Source organism: Salmo salar, chromosome 21, assembly GCF_965601325.2.
Source record: "Salmo salar chromosome 21, fSalSal1, whole genome shotgun sequence".
Lineage (NCBI taxonomy): Eukaryota > Metazoa > Chordata > Actinopteri > Salmoniformes > Salmonidae > Salmo > Salmo salar.
In genome coordinates, this window is record NC_138311.1 from 25,011,193 (window position 1) to 25,034,418 (window position 23,226).

A 23,226-nucleotide genomic window follows, 5' to 3' on the forward strand; every position below is an offset into this window, starting at 1 on the left:
GAATTTTCCAAGCTGTTTAAAGGCACAGTCAACTTAGTGTATGTAAACTTCTGACCCACTGGAATTGTGATACAGTGAATGATAAGTTAAATAATCTGTCTGTGAACAATTGTTGGAGAAATTACTTGTGTCATGCACAAAGTAGATGCCCTAACCGACTTGCCAAAAGTATAGTTTGTTAACAATAAATTTGTGGAGTGGTTGAAAAACGAGTTTTAATGATTCCAACCTAAGTGTATGTAAACTTCCGACTTCAACTGTATGTATGTGAATGGTGTGTAAAGACAATATGGACAGTTGGTGAATAGAAAAGGTGTGTACAACAGTAGTTATATAGGATGAGTCATGACTAGAATACAGTATATACTGTACATATAAAGTGGGTAAAATGTTATGTAAACATTATTAACCTTTTACTGCAAATCTACTTTGAAACAAAAGTATACACCTCACACGCATGGTTATGGGCTTTAAAAAAATAAGACACCTGTACCATGTCAGATAAAATTTACGTTCAAATGTATTACATTTTGAGTTTGCATCCCAATATTTACACTTTATATACGTCACAGAAGACTGAAATATAACAAAATTGTTTGACATAGAAACACCGGATTTTCTGAGAGTTTTTCAAATAATGTTTATTAATTAATTATGAAATAATGAAAAATATGAATAACATTCCACCCATTAGGCCACTAGGTCATATGACTACAGGAAAGGGGTCTACAGTGACTAATGTTCAATGACTCTATGTACATATGGCAGCAGTCAATAAGGTGCAGGCTAGAGTACCGGCAGGCTAGAGTACCGGCAGGCTAGAGTACCGGCAGGCTAGAGTACCGGCAGGCTAGAGTACCGGCAGGCTAGAGTACCGGCAGGCTAGAGTACCGGCAGGCTAGAGTACCGGCAGGCTAGAGTACCGGCAGGCTAGAGTACCGGCAGGCTAGAGTACCGGCAGGCTAGAGTACCGGCAGGCTAGAGTACCGGCAGGCTAGTGACAGTGTCTAAGGTTCAGGGCAGGGTACTGGGCGGAGGCTGGCTAGTAATGACTGTTTAACAGTCTGATGGCCTGGAGATAGAAGCTGTTTATCAGTCTCTCGGTTCCAGCTTTAAAGCACCTGTGATGTCTCCACCTTCTACATGGTAGCGGGGTGAACAAGCCGTGCCTCGGGTGGCTGAGTTCCTTGATGATCTTCTTGGCGTTCCTGTGACACCGGGTGCTGTAGATGTCCTGGAAGAAAGGCAGTGTGCCCCCAGTGATGCGTTGGGTCAGATATCCATGGTTCTGATGTTTCAGTCTCCTGGAGCAGGGTGCTTGATGCCACACCAGTGTTGTGGGGTTTGATCCCTCCTGCTGGGCCACATCCACTGATAATGAACTACAAGTCATCATCATCATAATTTGTGATGGATGTCTGATGCTTGATTGGCTCCCCATGGCTGTGCCTCAGATCCAGAAAGACGGGGCATCACACAGTCCTTCTCCCACAGCCCCAGGGGCCCAGGCTATGAGGATTACAATGTGTTAAAGCCTGTTCCCACTGACAATGACTCATACAGCCTAATGATACCAGCGCCCATTACCAGACTTCTAGTGGTGCTAATTGCCTACTGTCTGGTTTCATACGGAGTTGCCAGATTACCCTGGCAGTGATTGAATGGGTAAACGAGCAGCCTTTCTGGGAGGGTAGGAGTCTTTATGTCTGTATGATGGTGAATGTGCGCTTCTCTGTGACTGCTTATGTTTTCATGAGTAGGAATATGTGTGTGTGTGTGTGTGTGTGTGTGTGTGTGTGTGTGTGTGTGTGTGTGTGTGTGTGTGTGTGTGTGTGTGTGTGTGTGTGTGTGTGTGTGTGTGTGTATGCAAAATAGACTTGCATACACAGAAGCCCTCTGGATGGATGCACAGGCACACACGAGGGTCTCTATACAAGTATCATACACAGTCACAAACAAATAGCTGCATGTGCACACACACACATACCCATCCACCTGCCCTTACACACAAAGGCTCAGCTTGAGTTCCTGTGCCCTTTTGTCCCAGTACTGATATATTATTTACCTGACAATAAACAGATCCGGAAGACAGATGGGAAGGAACGTGTGTGTATGTGTAGGTGTGTGTAGGTGTGTGTATGTATAGATGTGTGTGTGTGTGTGTGCGCGCGCGCATGCACTCACCTGTGTGTGTGTTCGTGCAGGAGTTTCTGTAAGAGGAAATGTCAATGCCACAGGAAAGGAAAACGTTTGCTCTCAGGGCGAGCGCAAGATCCTTTCAGGTTAGATGAGTTATCTCAGAAGTACTTCTCACTACTTTCTCTTTTCTACTCTTTCCATTCTCTTTTTATCTTCTCTCTCGCATCTCATCTTTTTCATGTTCTCTTCTTTTATTATGTTCTGTTATCTTTTCATTATCTGCTACCTCCATTCTAGAAAAAGAAAAGCTGTTAAGTTGGGGCGGCAGGTAGCCTAGTGGTTAGAGCGTTGGACTAGTAACCGAAAGGTTGCAAGATTGAATCCCCGAGCTGACAAGGTAAAAATCTGTCGTTCTGCCTCTGAATAAGGTAGTTAACCAACTGTTCCTAGGCTGTCATTGTAAATAAGAATTTGTTCTTAACTGACTTGCCTAGTTAAGTAAATGAAGTTGTTGAACAGTGGATTTTGGAATTGACCCTCTATCTAAATGTATCACATCCTTGCTGTGTCTCTGCATATCAGTAAGACGTGGACCAGGTCAGTCATGTCACTTGTCACCGTACTTTAAAACCTCATGGCTAAGCAAGACTAGCACCTCTGTGGCTGTGCTCTGTGATTCTGACTCAAGTGACAGTTGTCACTCAGTGTTGTCATCAAAATGCCTTCCCCCTGTCTGTAAAAATCTTCTACTTGTCAGTTTATGGTTCATATTCCTCCACCACTCCGTTCTGCCTCTTCTGTCTTGCTGAAATCAGAAGTGGTGTGTGTTGTGTAACAGAACCGCATTGATCAGCTGTTAACAATACTGTAGAGAAGAGAGGGTGAGAGTTTGGGAGATCATTTTGCAAGAAAGGGATAGAGACAGAGGAGAAAGAAGGAAACAGAGTTGTTTTTAAACTGATGTGATTGTACAGGGTTATGCAATGAACAAATCAAATGAAGGGCATGTGAGGGCTCTTCTGCCCTGAAAACAACTCAGGTCAAAAGGAGAGAGAGAGCGAGAGCGACAGCGAGCGAGAGAGCGAAGGAAAGAGAATGTCACAGTTCCCCCCCCGGTCTGTGACCAGGAGGACATGGTTGTACGTTTGTGTTTGACAGTTGGGCAAGGCGACAGAGAGAGTTTCCTGTTTCCTGTTTTCATTCAGTTGTCTAGATGTAGATGCTGCAGCAGTAAGCACCTCTGTGACAAAATTCATATTGGATGAAAATGTGCACACTTGATTAGAGGTGAGCGAACGGTCATTAATACACATATTTATACATAGAAACAGAGCACCTTATATATACCATGTTAGTGTAGAATAAGGAACCGGCAAGCTCAACTCAGTATTTCTGGTAGCTAGATCTGTGATCTTTGATTAACGAAAGCAACCCTTGTTGCAAATACTGCAGTACATAGATACATAATTAATGGGATTTCATTCTTCCAATACTTAAAAAAGACACCTTCCTTCCTTGAAGTACTCACTGATCTGATGGTAAACAAGAAGTGAAAGCAGTGTCCACTTTCTTTCATCTATCCAGTCAGATGATCTGTTATTACTTCCAGGAACCATCCTATCTTTTGAAACAGGGTTAATGCCGAGAGGAAGGAAGGAGCAATGAAGCATAGGATTCTGGGAGTTGGCCTGCTTTTCATGCTGTGTGTAGCAGGTGTTCTCCCTGGCTAGGACCATGGAAACTGGGATGTGTGTGTGTGTGTGTGTGTGTGTTATTTTCATTTCATCATGGGAGCCCATTGAGACCAGGGTCTCATTTTCAATGGTGCCCTGAAGACAACAAATTCAACACGAACACCCCCCCATCACAATACATTTGTAGAGTTAATCAAAACAGATCAAATTCTCATTTAACATTAGACTCCTAAACTGCCCAGCGGCACAATGGAATCAAGACGCAGGGAGTTCTTTACGTTATTCAAAAACTGAAGGCAGATTTACCTTATTCGGTGGAGATCCCACAAAAAAATACTAACATATGCCGTGGGGAGAGGCTGATTTAGGGGAAAAGTGTGTGTGTGTGTGTGTTCGTGCATGCATGCATTTGTGCGTCGTGTGTGCTGTCTTTGTCTGTAAACTGTTGCTGGGCAAAATAATGAGAATTAGACAAACACCATTCGTTTTTTGACACGAAAGATGAAGTGTTGATTTGCTTTCCCCTAACTCAGCCTCTGCCCACTGCATATGTTAGCACTTTTTGCAGACAGTCGCACACTGTGTCTGTACATAGTCAATGGTAGGCTTCGAGGGGACTACTACAGTAGGTACACCTACAGCTCATCCCTCGGTAGTACTGTAGATTACTTTATCACTGACCTCAACCCAGAGTCTCTCAGAGCATTCTCATTCAGCACACTGACACCCCTATCAGATCCCAGCAAAATCCCAGTCTACTGAACAGTGCAGTACTGAATCATGCGAAATCAAAGCCGAAATAACTGCCTACTATTAAAAAATGCTATAGATGGAAGGAGTGTGGTGTAGAAACCTACCAAAAAACAATGGGCAACAACAAATTAAATCCATTTTAGACAACTTGGTTTGATGAAGAATGCAAAAACCTAAGAAAGAGAATTGAGAAACCCATCCAACCAAGAAAACCTGAGCCTTCACTATGGTGAAACACTAAAACAGTACAGAAATACTCAAAGGAAAAAGAAGGAACAGCACTTCAGAAAACAGCCCAATGTAATCGAAGAATCCATAAAATCTAAACACTTCTGGGAAAATTGGAACATACTTTAGAGCTACAGTATCTATCCAAAATGGAGATGTATGGATAAACCATTTCAACATTATTTTTGGCCCTATAACAAAGAACAAACAGCAAAAACATATACACGATCAATTACAAATCTTAGAATCAGCTATTAAAGACTGCCAGAACCCACTGGATTCTCCAATTACACTGAATAACTACAGGACACAATACAAACCTTCCAACCCAAAAAAGGCCTGTGGCGTTGATGGTATCCTAAATGAAATGATAGAATATACAGAACACAAATTTCAATATTGCGAAACGTAAACTCTTTAACATAATCCACAGCTCGGCATCTTCCCCAATATTTGGAACCAAGGAATAATCACAATCCACAAAAGTAGAGACAAATTCGACCCCAATAGCTACTGTGGGATAGGTGGCATGTAGCCTAGTGGTTAGAGCATTGGACTAATAACCAAAAGGTTGCAAGATCAAATCTCTGAGCTGACAAGGAAAAAATCTGTGGTTCTGCCCCTGAACAAGGCAGTTAACCCACTGTCATTGAAAATAAGATGTTTTTCTTAACTGACTTGCCTAGTTAAATAAAGGTACAAAAAAAAATGCATAAACAGCAACCTTGGGAAAATCTTCTGCATAATCATTAACAGCAGACTCCTCAGTGAAAAAAAATGTCCTGAGCAAATGGCAAATTAGCTTTTTATCAAATTACTGTACGACAGACCACGTATTCACCCTGCACACCCTAATTGATAAACAAACAAATAAAAACAATGCTTTGTTGATTTCAAAAAAGCCTTTGACTCAATTTGGCAGGAGGGTCTGCTATAGAATTTGATGGAAAGTGGTATTGGTGAAAAAACATACAACATTATAACATCCATGTACACAAACAACAAGTTTGCGGTTTAAATTGGCAAAAAACAGATTTCTTTCCTCAGGGCTGTGGGGTGAGACAGGGATGCAGCTTGAGCTCCACCCTCTTCAACATATATATCATCGAATTGGCGAGGGCACTAGAATCATCTGCAACACCCTGCCTCACCCTACTAAAATCTGAAGTCAAATGTCTACTGTTTGCTGATGATCTGGTGCTTCTGTCCCCAACCAAGGAGGTTCTACAGCAGTACCTAGATCTTCTGCACAGATCTGGGCCCTGTTTCAAAAAAGGCCCAGTTGCCAGGACCACAATACAAGTTCCATCTTGACACCGTTGTCCTAGAGCACACAAAAACTATACCTAACTCGGCCTAAACATCAGCACTACAGGTAACTTCTACAAAGCTGTGAACAATTTGAGAGACATGGCATGAAGGGCCTTTTCCACCATCAAACGGAACATAAAATTTGACTTCCCAATTAGGATCTGGCTAAAAATACTTGAATCAGTTATAGAACCTATTGCCTTCTACGGTTGTGAGGTCTGGGATCTGATCACCAACCAAGAATTCACTGCATGCAGAATTCTGCAAAAACACGTAAAACACCAAATAATGCATGCAGAGCAGAAATAGGACGATAATTACCAAAATCCAGAAAAGAGCTGTTAAATTCTACAAACACTTAAAAGGAAGCGACTCCCGAACCTTCCATAACAAAGCCATCACCTACAGAGAGGTGAACCTAGAGAATAATTGACTCAGAAAGCTGGTACTGGGGCTCTGTTCACAAACACAGACAGACCCTACAGAGCCCCAGGACAGCAACGCAATTAGACCCAAACAAATTATGAGAAAACAAAAAGATCATTACTTGACACATTGGAAAGAACTAACCCAAAAACAAAGCAACCTGGAATGCGACTTGGCCCTAAACAGAGAGTACACAGTGGCAGAATACCTGACCACTGTGACTGACCCAAACTTAAGGAAAGCTTTGACTATGTACAGACCTGGCTCTAGAGAGAAGACAGGCAATGTGCCCACTGCCCACAAAATGAGGTGGAAACTGAGCTACACTTCCTGACCTACTTCAAAAATGTATGACCATATTAGAGACACATATTTCCCTCAGATTACATAGACCCACAAATAATTCAAAAATAAATCAAATTTTGATCAACTCCAATATCTATTAGGTGAAATACCAATGTGTGCCATCAAATCAGGAATATTTTTGACCTGTTGCTACAAGAAATGGGCAACCAGTGAAGAACAAACACCATTGTGAATACAAACTATATTTATCTGTCTATTTATTTTCCCTTTTGTACTACAACAATTTTCACATTGTTACAACACTGTACATAGCCATAATATAACATTTGAAATATCTCTTTTTTTTGTGAGTAATGTTTACTGTTAATTTCTGATTGTTTATTATTTATTCCACTTGCTTTTTAATGTAAACACGTTCCTCATGCCAATAAAGCCCTTTGATATGATTTGAATAGAAATCAGTCACCACTGTGCACAGATTATCCATCACGGTGTACCTCATCTTCCACCATTCACTCACTGTTGTCAGATGCTTTCCTTTTGGAATATCCAAAGATTCCTAGAACTTCACACACATTCGCTTTCCCCCCGGGCTCTGGAGTTTGGAGTTTTCCGGATCACACTCAACCCTCCCATCAGTTCATGAAAGCGGAAGTTTTCTTGGTTTTCTTCCCTGTCTCCGAGCTGTTGAATATTTTAATGTGTTGTTAGGAATCAGGAACGATGAATTATGGAGGAGCTCCAACTGAGACCGGAATGGAAAGTCAACTTTAAAGTATAGATGTAAGACTACTTAAAGGCAAGTACAGTCAGGTCCATAATTATTGGCACCCTTGATAAAGATTACCAAAAAATACTTTTTATAGCCCTCAGAACAGCCTCAATGCGTCGGGCATGGACTTTACAAGATGTCGAAAGCGTTCCATAGAGATGCTGTCCCATGTTGACTCCAATGCTTCCCACAGTTGTGTCAAGTTGGCTGGATGTCTTTTGGGTGGTGGACCATTCTTGATACACATGGTAAACTGTTGGCCGTGAAAAACCCAGCAGCGTTGCAATACTTGATACACTCAAACCAGTGCACCTGGCACCTACAGTACTACCATACCCCATTCAAAGGTTCTTAAATATTTTGTCTTGCCCATTTACCCTCTGAATGTCACACACACAGTCATTTACATTTACATTTAAGTCATTTAGCAGACGCTCTTATCCAGAGCGACTTACAAAATGGTGCATTCACCTTATGATATCCAGTGGAACAACCACTTTACAATAGTGCATCTAAATCTTTTAAGGGGGGGGGGGGGTTAGAAGGATTACTTTATCCTATCCTAGGTATTCCTTAAAGAGGTGGGGTTTCAGGTGTCTCCGGAAGGTGGTGATTGACTCCGCTGTCCTGGCGTCGTGAGGGAGCTTGTTCCACCATTGGGGTGCCAGAGCAGCGAACAGTTTTGACTGGGCTGAGCGGGAACTGTGCTTCCTCAGAGGTAGGGGGGCCAGCAGGCCAGTGGTGGATGAACGCAGTGCCCTTGTTTGGGTGTAGGGCCTGATCAGAGCCTGAAGGTATGGAGGTGCCGTTCCCTTCACAGCTCCGTAGGCAATCACCATGGTCTTGTAGCGGATGCGAGCTTCAACTGGAAGCCAGTGGAGAGAGCGGAGGAGCGGGGTGACGTGAGAGAACTTGGGAAGGTTGAACACCAGACGGGCTGCGGCGTTCTGGATGAGTTGTAGGCGTTTAATGGCACAGGCAGGGAGCCCAGCCAACAGCGAGTTGCAGTAATCCAGACGGGAGATGACAAGTGCCTGGATTAGGACCTGCGCCGCTTCCTGTGTGAGGCAGGGTCGTACTCTGCGAATGTTGTAGAGCATGAACCTACAGGATCGGGTCACCGCCTTGATGTTAGTGGAGAACGACAGGGTGTTGTCCAGGATCACGCCAAGGTTCTTAGCACTCTGGGAGGAGGACATAAGGGAGTTGTCAACCGTGATGGCGAGATCATGGAACGGGCAGTCCTTCCCCGGGAGGAAGAGCAGCTCCGTCTTGCCGAGGTTCAGCTTGAGCTGGTGATCCGTCATCCACACTGATATGTCTGACAGACATGCAGAGATGCGATTCGCCGCCTGGTTATCAGAAGGGGGAAAGGAGAAGATTAATTGTGTGTCGTCTGCATAGCAATGATAGGAGAGACCATGTGAGGATATGACAGAGCCAAGTGACTTGGTGTATAGCGAGAATAGGAGAGGGCCTAGAACAGAGCCCTGGGGGACACCAGTGGTGAGAGCGCATGGTGCGGAGACAGATTCTCGCCACGCCACCTGGTAGGAGCGACCTGTCAGGTAGGACGCAATCCAAGCGTGGGCCGCGCCGGAGATGCCCAACTCGGAGAGGGTGGAGAGGAGGATCTGATGGTTCACAGTATCAAAGGCAGCAGATAGGTCTAGAAGGATGAGAGCAGAGGAGAGAGAGTTAGCTTTAGCAGTGCGGAGAGCCTCCGTGACACAGAGAAGAGCAGTCTCAGTTGAATGCCCAGTCTTGAAACCTGACTGATTAGGATCAAGAAGGTCATTCTGAGAGAGATAGCAGGAGAGCTGGCCAAGGACGGCACGTTCAAGAGTTTTGGAGAGAAAAGAAAGAAGGGATACTGGTCTGTAGTTGTTGACATCGGAGGGATCGAGTGTAGGTTTTTTCAGAAGGGGTGCAACTCTCGCTCTCTTGAAGACGGAAGGGACGTAGCCAGCGGTCAAGGATGAGTTGATGAGCGAGGTGAGGAAGGGGAGAAGGTCTCCGGAAATGGTCTGGAGAAGAGAGGAGGGGATAGGGTCAAGTGGGCAGGTTGTTGGGCGGCCGGCCGTCACAAGACGCGAGATTTCATCTGGAGAGAGAGGGGAGAAAGAGGTCAAAGCACAGGGTAGAGCAGTGTGAGCAGGACCAGCGGTGTCGTTTGACTTAGCAAACGAGGATCGGATATCGTCAACCTTCTTTTCAAAATGGTTGACGAAGTCATCCGCAGAGAGGGAGGAGGGGGGGGGAGGGGGAGGAGGATTCAGGAGGGAGGAGAAGGTAGCAAAGAGCTTCCTAGGGTTAGAGGCAGATGCTTGGAATTTAGAGTGGTAGAAAGTGGCTTTAGCAGCAGAGACAGAAGAGGAGAATGTAGAGAGGAGTGAGTGAAAGGATGCCAGGTCCGCAGGGAGGCGAATTTTCCTCCATTTCCGCTCGGCTGCCCGGAGCCTTGTTCTGTGAGCTCGTAGTGAGTCGTCGAGCCACGGAGCAGGAGGGGAGGACCGAGCCGGCCTGGAGGATAGGGGACAGAGAAAATCAAAGGATGCAGAAAGGGAGGAGAGGAGGGTTGAGGAGGCAGAATCAGGAGATAGGTTGGAGAAGGTTTGAGCAGAGGGAAGAGATGATAGGATGGAAGAGGAGAGAGTAGCGGGAGAGAGAGAGCGAGGGTTGGGACGGCGCAATACCATCCGAGTAGGGGCAGAGTGAGAAGTGTTGGATGAGAGCAAGAGGGAAAAGGATACAAGGTAGTGGTCGGAGATTTAGAGGGGAGTTGCAATGAGATTAGTGGAAGAACAGCATCTAGTAAAGATGAGGTCAAGCGTATTGCCTGCCTTGTGAGTAGGGGGGGAAGGTGAGAGGGTGAGGTCAAAAGAGGAGAGGAGTGGAAAGAAGGAGGCAGAGAGGAATGAGTCAAAGGTAGACGTGGGGAGGTTAAAGTCACCCAGAACTGTGAGAGGTGAGCCATCCTCAGGAAAGGAACTTATCAAGGCGTCAAGCTCATTGATGAACTCTCCAAGGGAACCTGGAGGGCGATAAATGATAAGGATGTTAAGCTTGAAAGGGCTGGTAACTGTGACAGCATGGAATTCAAATGAGGAGATAGACAGATGGGTCAGGGGAGAAAGAGAGAATGTCCACTTGGGAGAGATGAGGATTCCAGTGCCACCACCCCGCTGCTCTCGGGGTATGCGAGAACACGTGGGCAGACGAAGAGAGAGCAGTAGGAGTAGCAGTGTTATCTGTGGTAATCCATGTTTCCGTCAGCGCCAGGAAGTCTAGGGACTGGAGGGTAGCATAGGCTGAGATGAACTCAGCCTTGTTGGCTGCAGACCGGCAGTTCCAGAGGCTGCCGGAGACCCGGAGACAATCCATGTCTCAATTGTCTCAAGGCATAAAAAAAATCTTTCTTTAACCTGTCTCCTCCCCTTTATCTACACTGATTGAAGTGGATTTAACAGGTGACATCAATAAGGGATCATAGCTTTCACCTGGATTCACCTGTTCAGTCTGTCATGGAAAGAGCAGGTGTTCCTAATGTTTTGTACACTCAGTGTATAACTCAGTATTTGTATAAATAAATTATACAAATACTGAGCTATATTGTATGTGTCACGGCTGTCGTCGGGAATAGAGGACCAAAACGCAGCAGGGACATGAATACTCATCTTCTTTTATTAGGGAAAGAAGGAAAAAAACAAAACGTATACAAAACACAAACGAACTAGACAGTCTTGTCAGGCACACTCAGCCCCCAAAAAACCAACCAAAAAAAATATATAAATCTCCCACAACACCAAACCAAACAATACCCATATATAGGACTCTCAATCAGAGGCAACGAGAAAGCACCTGCCTCCAATTGAGAGTCCAACCCCCCCATCAACCTAAACATAGAAATACAACAAACCAGAAAGAACATAGAAATACAAAACATAGAACATAGACCAAAACCCGGAAATAATAAATAAAACACCCTACTACATACACCACCACCCCGAAACACATAAACAAAATACCCTCTGCCACGTCCTGGCCAAACTACAATAGCAAATAATCCCTAAACTGGTCAGGACGTGACAGTATGCTAAAAAAATTGGGACATGATTTTATACTAATACAATTGCTCAGAGAACAACATTTTGTTAAACAAGTAATAAAAGAGATCTAAAAAAGATAGGGGTCTAAATTATTGGCAACCCTGTTTTCAATACGCCAGCACCGTCACCTTCTGAGGATAATGATACTGAGCCTTATTCTAAAATGTTTTATGAGATTGGAGAACATGTTGGGAGGGATTTTAGACTGTACCTCCATGCAGAATCTTTCTAGATCCTTGATATCCTTCGTCTGCTCTTATGGACTGCCTCTTCAATTCAAACCACAGGTTTTCAATGGGGTTCAAGTCCTGAGACTGAAATGCCATTGCAAAATGTACATTTTGTGGTCAATTAAGCATTTCTTTGTGGATTTTGATTAATGCGTGGGGTTATTGGCTTGCTGAAAGATCCACTTGCGGCCAAGTGTCAGCCTCCTGGCAGAGGCAACCAGGTTTTTGGCTAAAATGTCCTCATACTGAGTGAAGTTAATGATGCTGTTTACCTTAACAAGGGCAATCGGACCAGTGGAAGCAAAATAGCCCCATAACATCAAAGATGCACCACCATATTTTATCGTAGCTTTGAGGTATTTTTCTGCTTCTGCTTCCGTTTTTCAACGCTAAATCCACCACTGGTATGTGTGGAGTTTGATAAACGGCATTGGCACTTGGATTGGGACCAACGCTATGGTCCGATGACATGAAAATAGAGCTCTTTGGCCACGCACACCAATGGTGAGTTTGGCGTTGAAAAACGGAAGCATACTGTTGAACTCGGAAGTTTACATACACCTTAGCCAAATACATTTAAACTCAGTTTTTCACAATTCCTGACGTTTAATCCTAGTAAGAATTCTATGTCTTTTGTCAGTTAGGATCACCACTTTATTTTAAGAATGTGAAATGTCAGAATAATAGTAGAGAGAATGATTTAATTCAGCTTTTATTTCTTTCATCACATTCCCAGTAGGTCAGAAGTTTACATACACTCAATTAGTATTTGGTTGCATTGCCTTTAAATTGTTTAACTTGGGTCAAACGTTTCGGGTAGCCTTCCACAAGCTTTCCACAATAAGTTGGGTGAATTTTGGCCTATTCTTCCTGACAGAGCTGGTGTAACTGAGTCAGGTTTGTAGGCCTTGCTCGCACACACTTTTTCAGTTCTACCCACAAATTTTCTATGGGATTGAGATCGGGGCTTTGTGATAGCCACTCCAATACCTTGACTTTATTGTCCTTAAGCCACATACTTTTCCATCCTCATGATGCCATCTATTTTGTGAAGTGCACCCCCACAACATGATGCTGCCACCCCCATGCTTCACAGTTGGGATGGTGTTCTTTGGCTTGCAAGCCTCCCCATTTTTCCTCCAAACATATTGATGGTCATTATGGCCAAACAGTTCTATTTTTGTTTCATCAGACCAGAGGACATTTCTCCAAAAAGTACGATCTTTGTCCCCATGTGCAGTTGCAAACCGTAGTCTGGCTTTTTTATGGCGGTTTTGGAGCAGTGGCTTCTTCCTTGCTGAGCGGCCTTTCAGTTACGTCGATATAGGACTCGTTTTACTGTGGATATAGATACTTAGTACCTGTTTCCTCCAGTACTTCACAAGGTCCTTTGCTGTTGTTCTGGGATTGATTTGCACTTTTCGCACCAAAGTATGTTCAAATCAAATCACATTTATTTATATAGCCCTTCTTACATCAGCTGATATCTCAAAGTGCTGTACAGAAACCCAGCCTAAAACCCCAAACAGCAAGTAATGCAGGTGTAGAAGCACGGTGGCTAGGGAAAACTCCCTAGAAAGGCCAAAACCTAGGAAGAAACCTAGAGAGGAACCCGGCTATGAGGGGTGGCCAGTCCTCTTCTGGCTGTGCCGGGTGGAGATTATAACAGAACATGGCCAAGATGTTCAAATGTTCATAAATGACCAGTATGGTCAAATAATAATAATCACAGTAGTTGTCGAGGGTGCAACAAGTCAGCACCTCAAGAGTAAATGTCAGTTGGCTTTTCATAGCCGATCATTGAGAGTATCTCTACCGCTCCTGCTGTCTCTAGAGAGTTGAAAACAGTAGGTCTGGGACAGGTAGCGCGTCCGGTGAACAGGTCAGGGTTCCATAGCCGCAGGCAGAACAGTTGAAACTGGAGCAGCAGCACGGCCAGGTGGACTGGGGACAGCAAGGAGTCATCATGCCAGGTAGTCCTGAGGCATGGTCCTAGGGCTCAGGTCCTCCGAGAGAGAGAGAGAAAGAAAGAAAGAGAGAAAGGGAGAATTAGAGAGAGCATACTTAAATTCACATTGTTTCCATTGTGTTTATACTTGCGTACTATTGTTTGTACAGATGAACGTTGTACCTTCAGGCGTTTGAACCAGACTTGTGGAGGTCTACAATTTCTTTTCTGAGGTCTTGGCTGATTTCTTTTGATTTTCCCATGATGTCAAGCAAAGAGGCACTGAGTTTGAAGGTAGGCCTTGAAATACATCCACAGGTACACCTCCAATTCACTCAAATGATGTCAATTAGCCTATCAGAAGCTTCTAAAGCCATGACATAATTGTGATACAGTGAATTATAAGTGAAATAATCTGTCTGTAAACAATTGTTGGAAAAATTACTTGTGTCATGCACAAAGTAGATGTCCTAACTGACTTGCCCAAACTATAGTTTGTTAACAAGAAATTTGTGGAGTGGTTGAAAAACTAGTTTTAATGACTCCAACCTAAGTGTATGTAAACTTCGGACTTCAACTGTATGTAGAAAAGTACCTCATACCTACAGTAAAATATGGTGGTGGATATTTTATGTTATGGGGCTATTTTGCTTCCACTGGTCCTAGAGCCCTAGATGTTTTTTAAATTACTTGTTCTCTGAGCAATTGTATTAGTATAAAATAATATAATAAACCCGTTTTGGAGCATGCAATATAGCTTATTTTATACTCTCTTTTTTTGTTAATCTTTATCAAGAGTGACAATAATTATGGACCTGACATATCTAGAATTGACTAGAATAGCACGTAGGAGATGTAGCTGTGTTGCATTGCCATTGTTCTATTCATGACAATCCTTAGCTACAGTGTATGTGCATCACCAGTGTAACAATACCTGCTTAATTCAACTGAGAAGGGTAATGTAGATGTAAAATAAAGATCAGGTGAAGTGTGTGTCCACTCCATCTATTCACTTTCTATGTTGACGTGGCTAATACCTTTGTTGTCATTCTCTCTCTCTCTCCCTCCAGCTCCACACTAAGAGTCCAGAGACTGAAGAGATAATCACCAGGAAAGGATCCTTCCAGAACACACATAGGGATCTAATCTGCAGAGAGTGTGTGTGTGTGAGGAGGCCGTGTGGTGTTTGTTCTTAACCCCCTCCACCCCTCCACTCCTTACCCACAATCGTGTTCTCCAACCTCCCTTACCCCCTGACCCCTAACCCCCAGCCATGATGTCGGGGAAGGGGAAGGCTAGCCCGCGTCACCGGCCATGGTCCGTGTACCGGGCTAACACCTTTGACCTCTCAGCTGAGATGATGGGGCTGACTCTGGCAGGTAAGGGCCATGTTACCATAGTTACCATAGTAACAGTATTCCTGTATGTTTGCCCACTGAAAATAAGTATGTGCATAAACTTGCCTTGTTTGTCGCTGTAGTTGTAAAAAAATAATAATAATAATATCTTGTGTTCTTGTAGGTAACAGTCAGGACCCAGATGAGCCAGTGCTGGAGTTCAGCCTGGGTGAGTGATGTTGCTGAAGTCATCTTCTCACTCCGGTTCAATTGTCTTTGATATTTACAACAGTACCAGGGTTTCCGTTAGCGGTTAATAGCCGGCTTTTGTCCAGTTAAAAAAATTGAAAAACCCATAAATAAAATTGCTGCTGGTCAATTGTCAGGGTCCCATTACGAAATTATACTTTTTAGCCTATTCATTGATGGAAATACCAGTCGATGGAAATACATTTGACTGGTCATGGTTATCGGTCTATAGGTTAATTTGCATGATTTAATGGAATTAAATTGCCGCATGTACAGTATATTTGTTATGTAGGCTATCTTATTTATCACACGCTGTCAGACAGCGCAAGAGCTGCTGCTGCTGCAACAACTTGTGGTGCTTTCAAGACAACTGTAAACTCTGAAAAATAAAAGGTCAAATCGTGATGTCAGTGATGTTCAGGTAGGAAAGTCGGCGCTCTAGAAAGAGGCCTGAATGTTTTAATACATATTATGAGGCATGTCTTAACTTTCTTCAAAGTAGCCATTTAGATCTCCTCTTTTTCTAAATTTGTAACGAATATTTTCATCTCTGTCACATGAAACCGCTCGAATGTGCAGTGCCCTTTTGACAACAGTGTTTTGCTGCTAATTGCATTATGGAACAAACACCCGCACGTAGCCTACTGCCTTGTGCGCATTGCTGCGCTTATATTGTGAAGAAATAATAGTTTATCAACATTTTAAGCTAAACGTTCTCATCTGTTACATCAGACTTTTGCTAGGCCAACTGGTTGTATGAATTTTGAATCTGTCCCAGAGTTTGGAATAAACAATATCTTTCTCGACAAGCTGATCAATAGAATAAGTAGCCTAAACTTTTCTACTATAGTAGATTGACATTTTGCTGTTTGTTACGTGTTGTTGGCTGAGGAAAAGTAAGTGTGGCGCCGAAGAACATGGCTGAGGTTTTACATTCTCCCAACCAATTGTGCTATTTTGTTTGTTTTTTGAGTAACTTATTTTTGTACTTATTTTGTACATAATGTTGCTGCTACTGTCTCTTATGACTGAAAATAACTTCTGGACATCAGAACAGCGATTACTCACCGCGGACTGGAACAAACTTTTTCCTTTAACGAGTCCAACGAGAAGGATATACTGCTTTCACTGGAACAGACCCATGAAGACCCATGAAGAAAAGACGCAGGAAAAGGGGCCGCAGATCGAGTAAACTCCCACTGCCATTCGTTCTTCTTGCTAACGTGCAATCACTGGAAAATAAAATGTATGACGTACGATTAAGATTATCCTACCGTGACATTAAAAACTGTAATATCTTATGTTTCACCGAGACGTGGCTGAACGACGATACGGATAATATAGAGCTGGCGGGATTTTCCATACACTGGCAGAACAGAGAAGCTATGTCTGGTAAGACGAGGGGTGGGGGTGTGTGATTATTTGTCAATAACAGCTGGTGCGCGATGTCTAATATTAAAGAAGTCTCGAGGTATTGCTCGCCTTAGGTAGAGTACCTAAGCTGTAGACCACACTATCTACTAAGAGAGTTCTCATCTATATTACTCGTAGCCGTCTATTTACCACCACAGAACGAAGCTGGCACTAAGACCGCTCTCAACCAACTCTATTAGGCCTTAACTGAGGACCCCTTCGAGATAAAATCCCATTAACGGGATTGGTTGGACAACAACCAGTGAGATAGCACGGCGCGAAATTCAAAAAAAGAAATCTCTAAATTAAAATTCAAGTATTATACGGCATTTTAAAGATACTCTTCTCGTTAATCCAACCACATTGTCCGATTTCAAAAAGGCTTTACGGTGAAAGCAAAACATTAGATTATCTTAGGATAGCACCTTAGCAAAAAAAAGAAAACAGCCATTTTCCAAGCACGGATAACCGTCACAAAACCAGATATACAGCTAAAATTAAGCACTAACCTTTGACAACATCAGATGACACTCCTAGGACATCATGTTAGACAATACATGCATTTTTTTGTTCAATCAAGTTCATATTTATATCCAAAAACCCCATTTTACATTGGCGCGTGACGTTCAGAAAATGTTTTCTCCCCATAACATCCGGTGAATGGGCACATCAATTTACAGAAATACTCATCATAAACGTTGACAATTATTTAAAGGATTATAGATAATCTACTCCTTTATGCAACCGCTTGGTCAGATTTCAAAATAACTTTACGGAGAAAGCACATTGTTCAATATTCTGAGTACAGAATTTAGCCTTCAATGCTAAGCTATACAGTTAGCCTACAACCACGGCGTCGACAAATCTCTAAAATATGTTCGAAATATTTTCTTACCTTTGCTGATCTTCGGCGGAATGCACTCGGAAGGACTCCCACTTCCACAAGAAATGTTCATTTGTTCTGCAAAGTCCATAATTTATGTCCAAATACCTCTGTTTTGTTGGCCCATCCAGAACACTTTACAATGCCATGAGGCGTGGGTGTAAATCCATAGACGAAAAGTTCAAAAGTTCCATTACCGTTTGTAGAAACATGTCAAACGATGTTTACAATCAATCTTTAGGGTATTTTTTTATGTAAAATTGCGATAATTTTCCAACCGGACAATGTCTCGTGGACGCGCATCACGAGACACCTGTCCTCAGACTGGCCACTGATTGACTGAGCCACAATTTTCTGCCCGGTAACAGGAGACGGATGTAACCAGTTTCTAAAGATTGTTGACAGCCAATGGAAGCCTTAGGAGGTGCAACGTAAACCCTATGTCACTGTAGTTTCTCAAGGGATTCAAAAGAAGAACTACATTTCTCATTTCTCCCACTTCCTGGTTCAATTTTGTCTCAGGTTTTTGCCTGCCATATGAGTTCTGTTATACTCACAGACACCATTCAAACAGTTTTAGAAACTTCAGAGTGTTTTCTATCCAAATCTACTAATAATATGCATATTCTATTTTCTGGGCCAGAGTAGTAACCTGTTTAAATTGGGTACGTTTTTCATCCGGCCGTGAAAATACTGCCCCCTAGCCCCAAGAGGCAAAGAAGAAAATGCAAAGAAGGTGCTCCTAGTGACCGGGGACTTTAATGCAGGCAAACTTAAATCAGTTTTACCAAATTTTTACCAGCATGTCACATGTGTAACCAGAGGAAAAAAATCCTAGACCACCTTAACTCTACACACAGAGATGCATGCAAAGCTCTCCCCCAACCTCCATTTGGCAAATCTGACCATAATTCTATCCTCCTGATTCATGCTTACAAGCAAAAACTAAAGCAGGAAGTACCAGTGATTCGCTCAATATGGAAGTGGTCAGATGACACGGATGCTACACTACAGGACTGTTTTGCTAGCACAGACTGGAATATGTTCCGGGATTCATCCAATGGCATTGAGGAGTATATCACTTCAGTCATCTGCTTCATCAATAAGTGCATCGACGATGTCGTCCCCACAGTGACCATACGTACATATCCCAACCAGAAGCCATGGATTACAGGCAACATCCGCACTGAGCTAAAGGCTAGAACTGCCGCTTTCAAGGAGCAGGAGACTAATCCGGACGTTTATAAGAAATCCCGCTATGCCTTCAGATGAACCATTAAACAAGCAAAGTGTCAATACAGGATTAAGATTGAATCCAACTACACCGGCTCTGATGCTCTTCGGATGTGGCAGGGCTTGAGATCTATTACGGACTACAAAGGGAACCCCAGACGCGAGCTGCCCAGTGACGCAAACCTACGCAATCTCAATCGCACTCCACACTACTCTTTCCCACTTGGACAAAAGGAACACCGATGTGAGAAAGCTGTTCATTGACTACAGCTCAGCTACAGCTCAGCGTTCAACACCATAGTGCCCACGAAGCTCATCACTAAGCTAAGGACTCTGGGACTAAACACCTCCCTCTGCAACTGGATCCTGGACTTCCTGACGGGCCGCCCCCAGGTGGTAAGAGTAGGCAACAACATGTCTGCCACGCTGATCCTTAACACTGGGGCCCCTCAGGGGTGTGTATTTAGTCCCCTCCTGTACTCCTTGTTCACCCATGACTGCGTGGCCAAACACAACTTCAACACCATCATTAAGTTTGCTGACGACACAACAGTGGTAGGCCTGATCACCGACAATGATGAGACAGCCTATAGGGAGGAGGTCAGAGACCTGGCACTGTGGTGCCAGCACAACAACCTCTTCCTCAATGTTTTAATTTTTTATTTCACCTTTATTTAACCAGGTAGGCCAGTTGAGAACAAGTTCTCATTTACAACTGTGACCTGGCCAAGATTAAGCAAAGCAGTGCGACAAAAACAACAACAGAGTTACACATAAACAAACTTAGTCAATAACACAATAGAAAAATCTATGTACAGTGTGTGCAAATGTAGAAGAGCAGGGAGGTAAGGCAAGAAATAGGCAATATAGGCAAAATAATTACAATTTAGCATTAACACTGGAGTGATAGATGTGCAGATGATGATGTGCAAGTAGAGATACTGGGGTGCAAAAGAGCAAGAGGATAAAGAATAATATGGGGATGAGGTAGTTGTGTGTGCTATTTACAGATTGGCTGTGTACAGGTACAGTAATTGGTAAGCTGCTCTGACAGCTGATGGTTAAAGTTAAAGAGGGAAAAATAAGACTCCAGCATCAGTGATTTTTGCAATTCGTTCCAGTCATTGGCATCAGAGAACTGGAAGGAAAGGCGGCCAAAGGAAGTGTTGGCTTTGGGGCTGACCAGTGAAATATACCTGCTGGAACGTGTGCTACGGGTGGGTGTTGCTATGGTGACCAGTGAGCTGAGATAAGGCGGGGCTTTACCTAGCAAAGACTTATAGATGACCTGGAGCCAGTGGGTTCGGCGACGAATATGTAATGAGGGCCAGCCAACGAGAGCATGCAGGTCGCAGTGGTGAGTAGTATATGGGGCTTTGGTGACAAAACGGATGGCACTGTGATAGACTACATCCAGTTTGCTGAGTAGAGTGTTGGGGGCTGTTTTGTAAATTACATAGCCGAAGTCAAGGATCGGTAGGATAGTCAGTTTTACGAGGGTATGTTTGGTAGCATGAGTGAAGGAGGCTTTGTTGCGAAATAGGAAGCCGATTCTAGATTTAATTTTGGATTGGAGATGCTTAATGTGAGTCTGGAAGGAGAGTTTACAGTCTAACCAGTGTCACGAACCGGCTCAAAGTTCGTAACAAAAGGGAGACAACGTGGAGATAAAGAATAACAAAATATATTTATTAACTGAAGTAAAGTAAATACAATTAACAATGGTGTGTGTGATCAGTAGTCAGTGGTGTAAGTGAGTGGTTGCGTGTATACATATGATCATGAGGGGTGTTGAAAGGTACCAACGCACACTGCTGCTACTCGCTGTTTATTATCTATGCAAAGTCACTTCACCCCTACTTACATGTACAAATTACCTCAACTAACCTGTACCCCCACTGACTCGGTACCGGTACCCGCTGTATATAGCCTCGTTATTGTTATTATGTTTTGTTACTTTTTATTATTATTTTTTACTTTAGTCTATTTGGTAAATATTTTCTTAACTCTTCCTGAACTGCACTGTTGGTTAAGGGCTTGTAAGTAAGCATTTCACGGTAATGTCTACACTTGTTGTATTCGGCGCATGTGAAAATTTGATTTGATTTGATTTCAGTCTAACATTTTCAAAGTGCACATATGAAATCGATAAGAAGGACCACACATCGTTGTATCCTCGACTTGCATGTTGTGTTAATATGAATTACCATATTCTAAATTTGATTTATGTCATTCTGAGCATTCTGGGCGGACGCCCTAACCAATGCATACGGATCCAGTAAATTTCTTAAATGTCCGGTCAATTAAAATGTTGCAGGTCAAATGGAAACCCTAAACAGTACCCATTGATTCTTGAAGTATAAAGCTTATAAACTCCTTATTAGTTTAGTACAACTGTCTTACTTATCATAACACAAAAAAATGAAGTTGTATTACTGTCTATGAATTTCAGAGCGGTAACAAATTACATTTCCCCAGCCCCATCCCTATTTTAGGGCCAGGATTGACATTTCAGATTTTGCCTTTAATGTTCACTTCCCTGTTATACCCCCAGCATGCAGTGAGCTGATCACCCCAGCATTGGACCGTAAACCGACCAGCTTTGTGGCGGTCAGCTGTACCACTCCTCCCCAGGCCTTCTGGACCAAACATGCTCAGACAGAGATCATAGAGGTAGAACCACACCCAGAGATGGGCAGTATTTCTGTTACATGTATTCAAAATACATATTTAATTACTTCTGAACAACAATCTAATGTATTTTGTAACTTTTCTGTACTATTCTTTATAGGGGTTCACAATTTTGTGGCCCCCTTTCACCCTGCATTGGTATCAGAAGGCTGATGGCACTAGGGTTTGATAAGAGTGTCTGCTAAATGACCTAAATGTAAATGTAAAAAAATTAACGCTTGTAAAGCATGCTGGATAGGATTATAATGAGCTCTGCCCCCAAAACAAGGCCAATAATAATACCCAGTGTGCTTTGCAATTGTTCATTTTCACATTTAGCAGACACTCTTACCCAGAGCGACTTACAGTCAGTGAATTCTCTCTCTCTCTCTCCTCTCTCTCTCTCTCTCTCTCTCTCTCTCTCTCTCTCTCTCTCTCTCTCTCTCTCTCTCTCTCTCTCTCTCTCTCTCTCTGTCTCTCTAGGGTACTAGTAATCCTATCTATCTGAGCAGTATAGCGTTCTTCCAGGACTCTCTGATCACTCAGCAGACCCAGGTCAAGCTATCTGTGTACGACGTCAAGGACCGCTCCCAGGGCACGGTACGAAATATCACCCTCAAAAACTACTCCAACTCCCCCACTACATTCAACTGCCCAAAACCTCACAACCTTCCAAAATCTTCAACCCCAAACTAATCAAACACTCCACTCCCAGATGTACCTGCTAGGGTCAGCCATGTTCCCTGTGAAGGAGCTGCTGCAGGACAAACACCACAGACTCCACCTCACCCTCAGGTAACACACACACACATACACATACACACACACAACCTCCACATACATCCTCAACTATTGTTAAATAGTAGGGCCGGGTATGGGCATAAGAGCCTAAGTACTGTAGAGACACCTATTACTGTCTGTCCCCAGGTCAGCGGAGAACGAGCGCATGGGCAACATCACCATCATCGCCTGGCAGATAGAGGAGAGGAGGGAGCAGAGAGCCCCTGTCGCCCGGCAGGACACCATCAATGGCAGGGTGAGTAGCCTGGTCTGCTTCTTAATGAGGAAGGAAGACCGTAAGGTCAAAACTTAGTATAACCATATTATCTGATTTGTTTGAAGATGTACCACGGATTATGTACTGTAGACCTACTTTGTTAAATGTTTGTAGGATTATTTTTTGCCCCTTTTCCCCTTTTCTGGCTTACCTGTCTGTGTTCAGATCACTGTCCTCTGCTCGAGGCAAGCTAGGGACAGCCATATTGCTTTCACTTGTTTGGTGAATGGCCAAGAAGGACAAGGAGAAAGGTTAAATCCACATGGTAGAAATTCAGCCAGTCGGTTCAGGTTACTGTTCAAGTGAAGGGTATCCAGGATGAATCATACAATGAAGATGTCTGTTCCTTTTGTGTTTCTCAGATGGTTCTTCCAGTGGATGACAGCCTGACTGAGTCCGTGAACATCAGGGCCAAGTCTGCGTCTCTGTGCAAAGACACACTGCTGAAGGCTGGTGAGTGTGTGTTCC

The 23,226-nt window shown here is 43.4% G+C and overlaps 1 protein-coding gene across 7 annotated transcripts in view; it reads left to right on the plus strand.

Moving 5' to 3' along the window:
- Positions 1 to 23,226, plus strand: part of LOC106581879 (inositol polyphosphate-4-phosphatase type I A) — a 167,057-nt gene that overhangs the window by 6,262 nt on the left and 137,569 nt on the right. For 5 of the 7 annotated variants that reach the window (XM_045704573.2, XM_014164319.3, XM_045704574.2 and 2 more), the window contains exons 2-8: positions 14,987 to 15,295; positions 15,438 to 15,482; positions 21,586 to 21,704; positions 22,185 to 22,301; positions 22,417 to 22,496; positions 22,629 to 22,737; positions 23,121 to 23,211. In XM_045704573.2, the coding sequence (XP_045560529.1) occupies positions 15,190 to 15,295; positions 15,438 to 15,482; positions 21,586 to 21,704; positions 22,185 to 22,301; positions 22,417 to 22,496; positions 22,629 to 22,737; positions 23,121 to 23,211 (667 nt within the window). In that variant the 5' untranslated portion in view covers positions 14,987 to 15,189. Of the gene's footprint in view, positions 1 to 2,211; positions 2,537 to 14,065; positions 14,211 to 14,986; positions 15,296 to 15,437; positions 15,483 to 21,585; positions 21,705 to 22,184; positions 22,302 to 22,416; positions 22,497 to 22,628; positions 22,738 to 23,120; positions 23,212 to 23,226 lie in introns of those variants that run through there. The other 2 variants (XM_082967061.1, XM_082967062.1) reach the window with 2 other exon arrangements.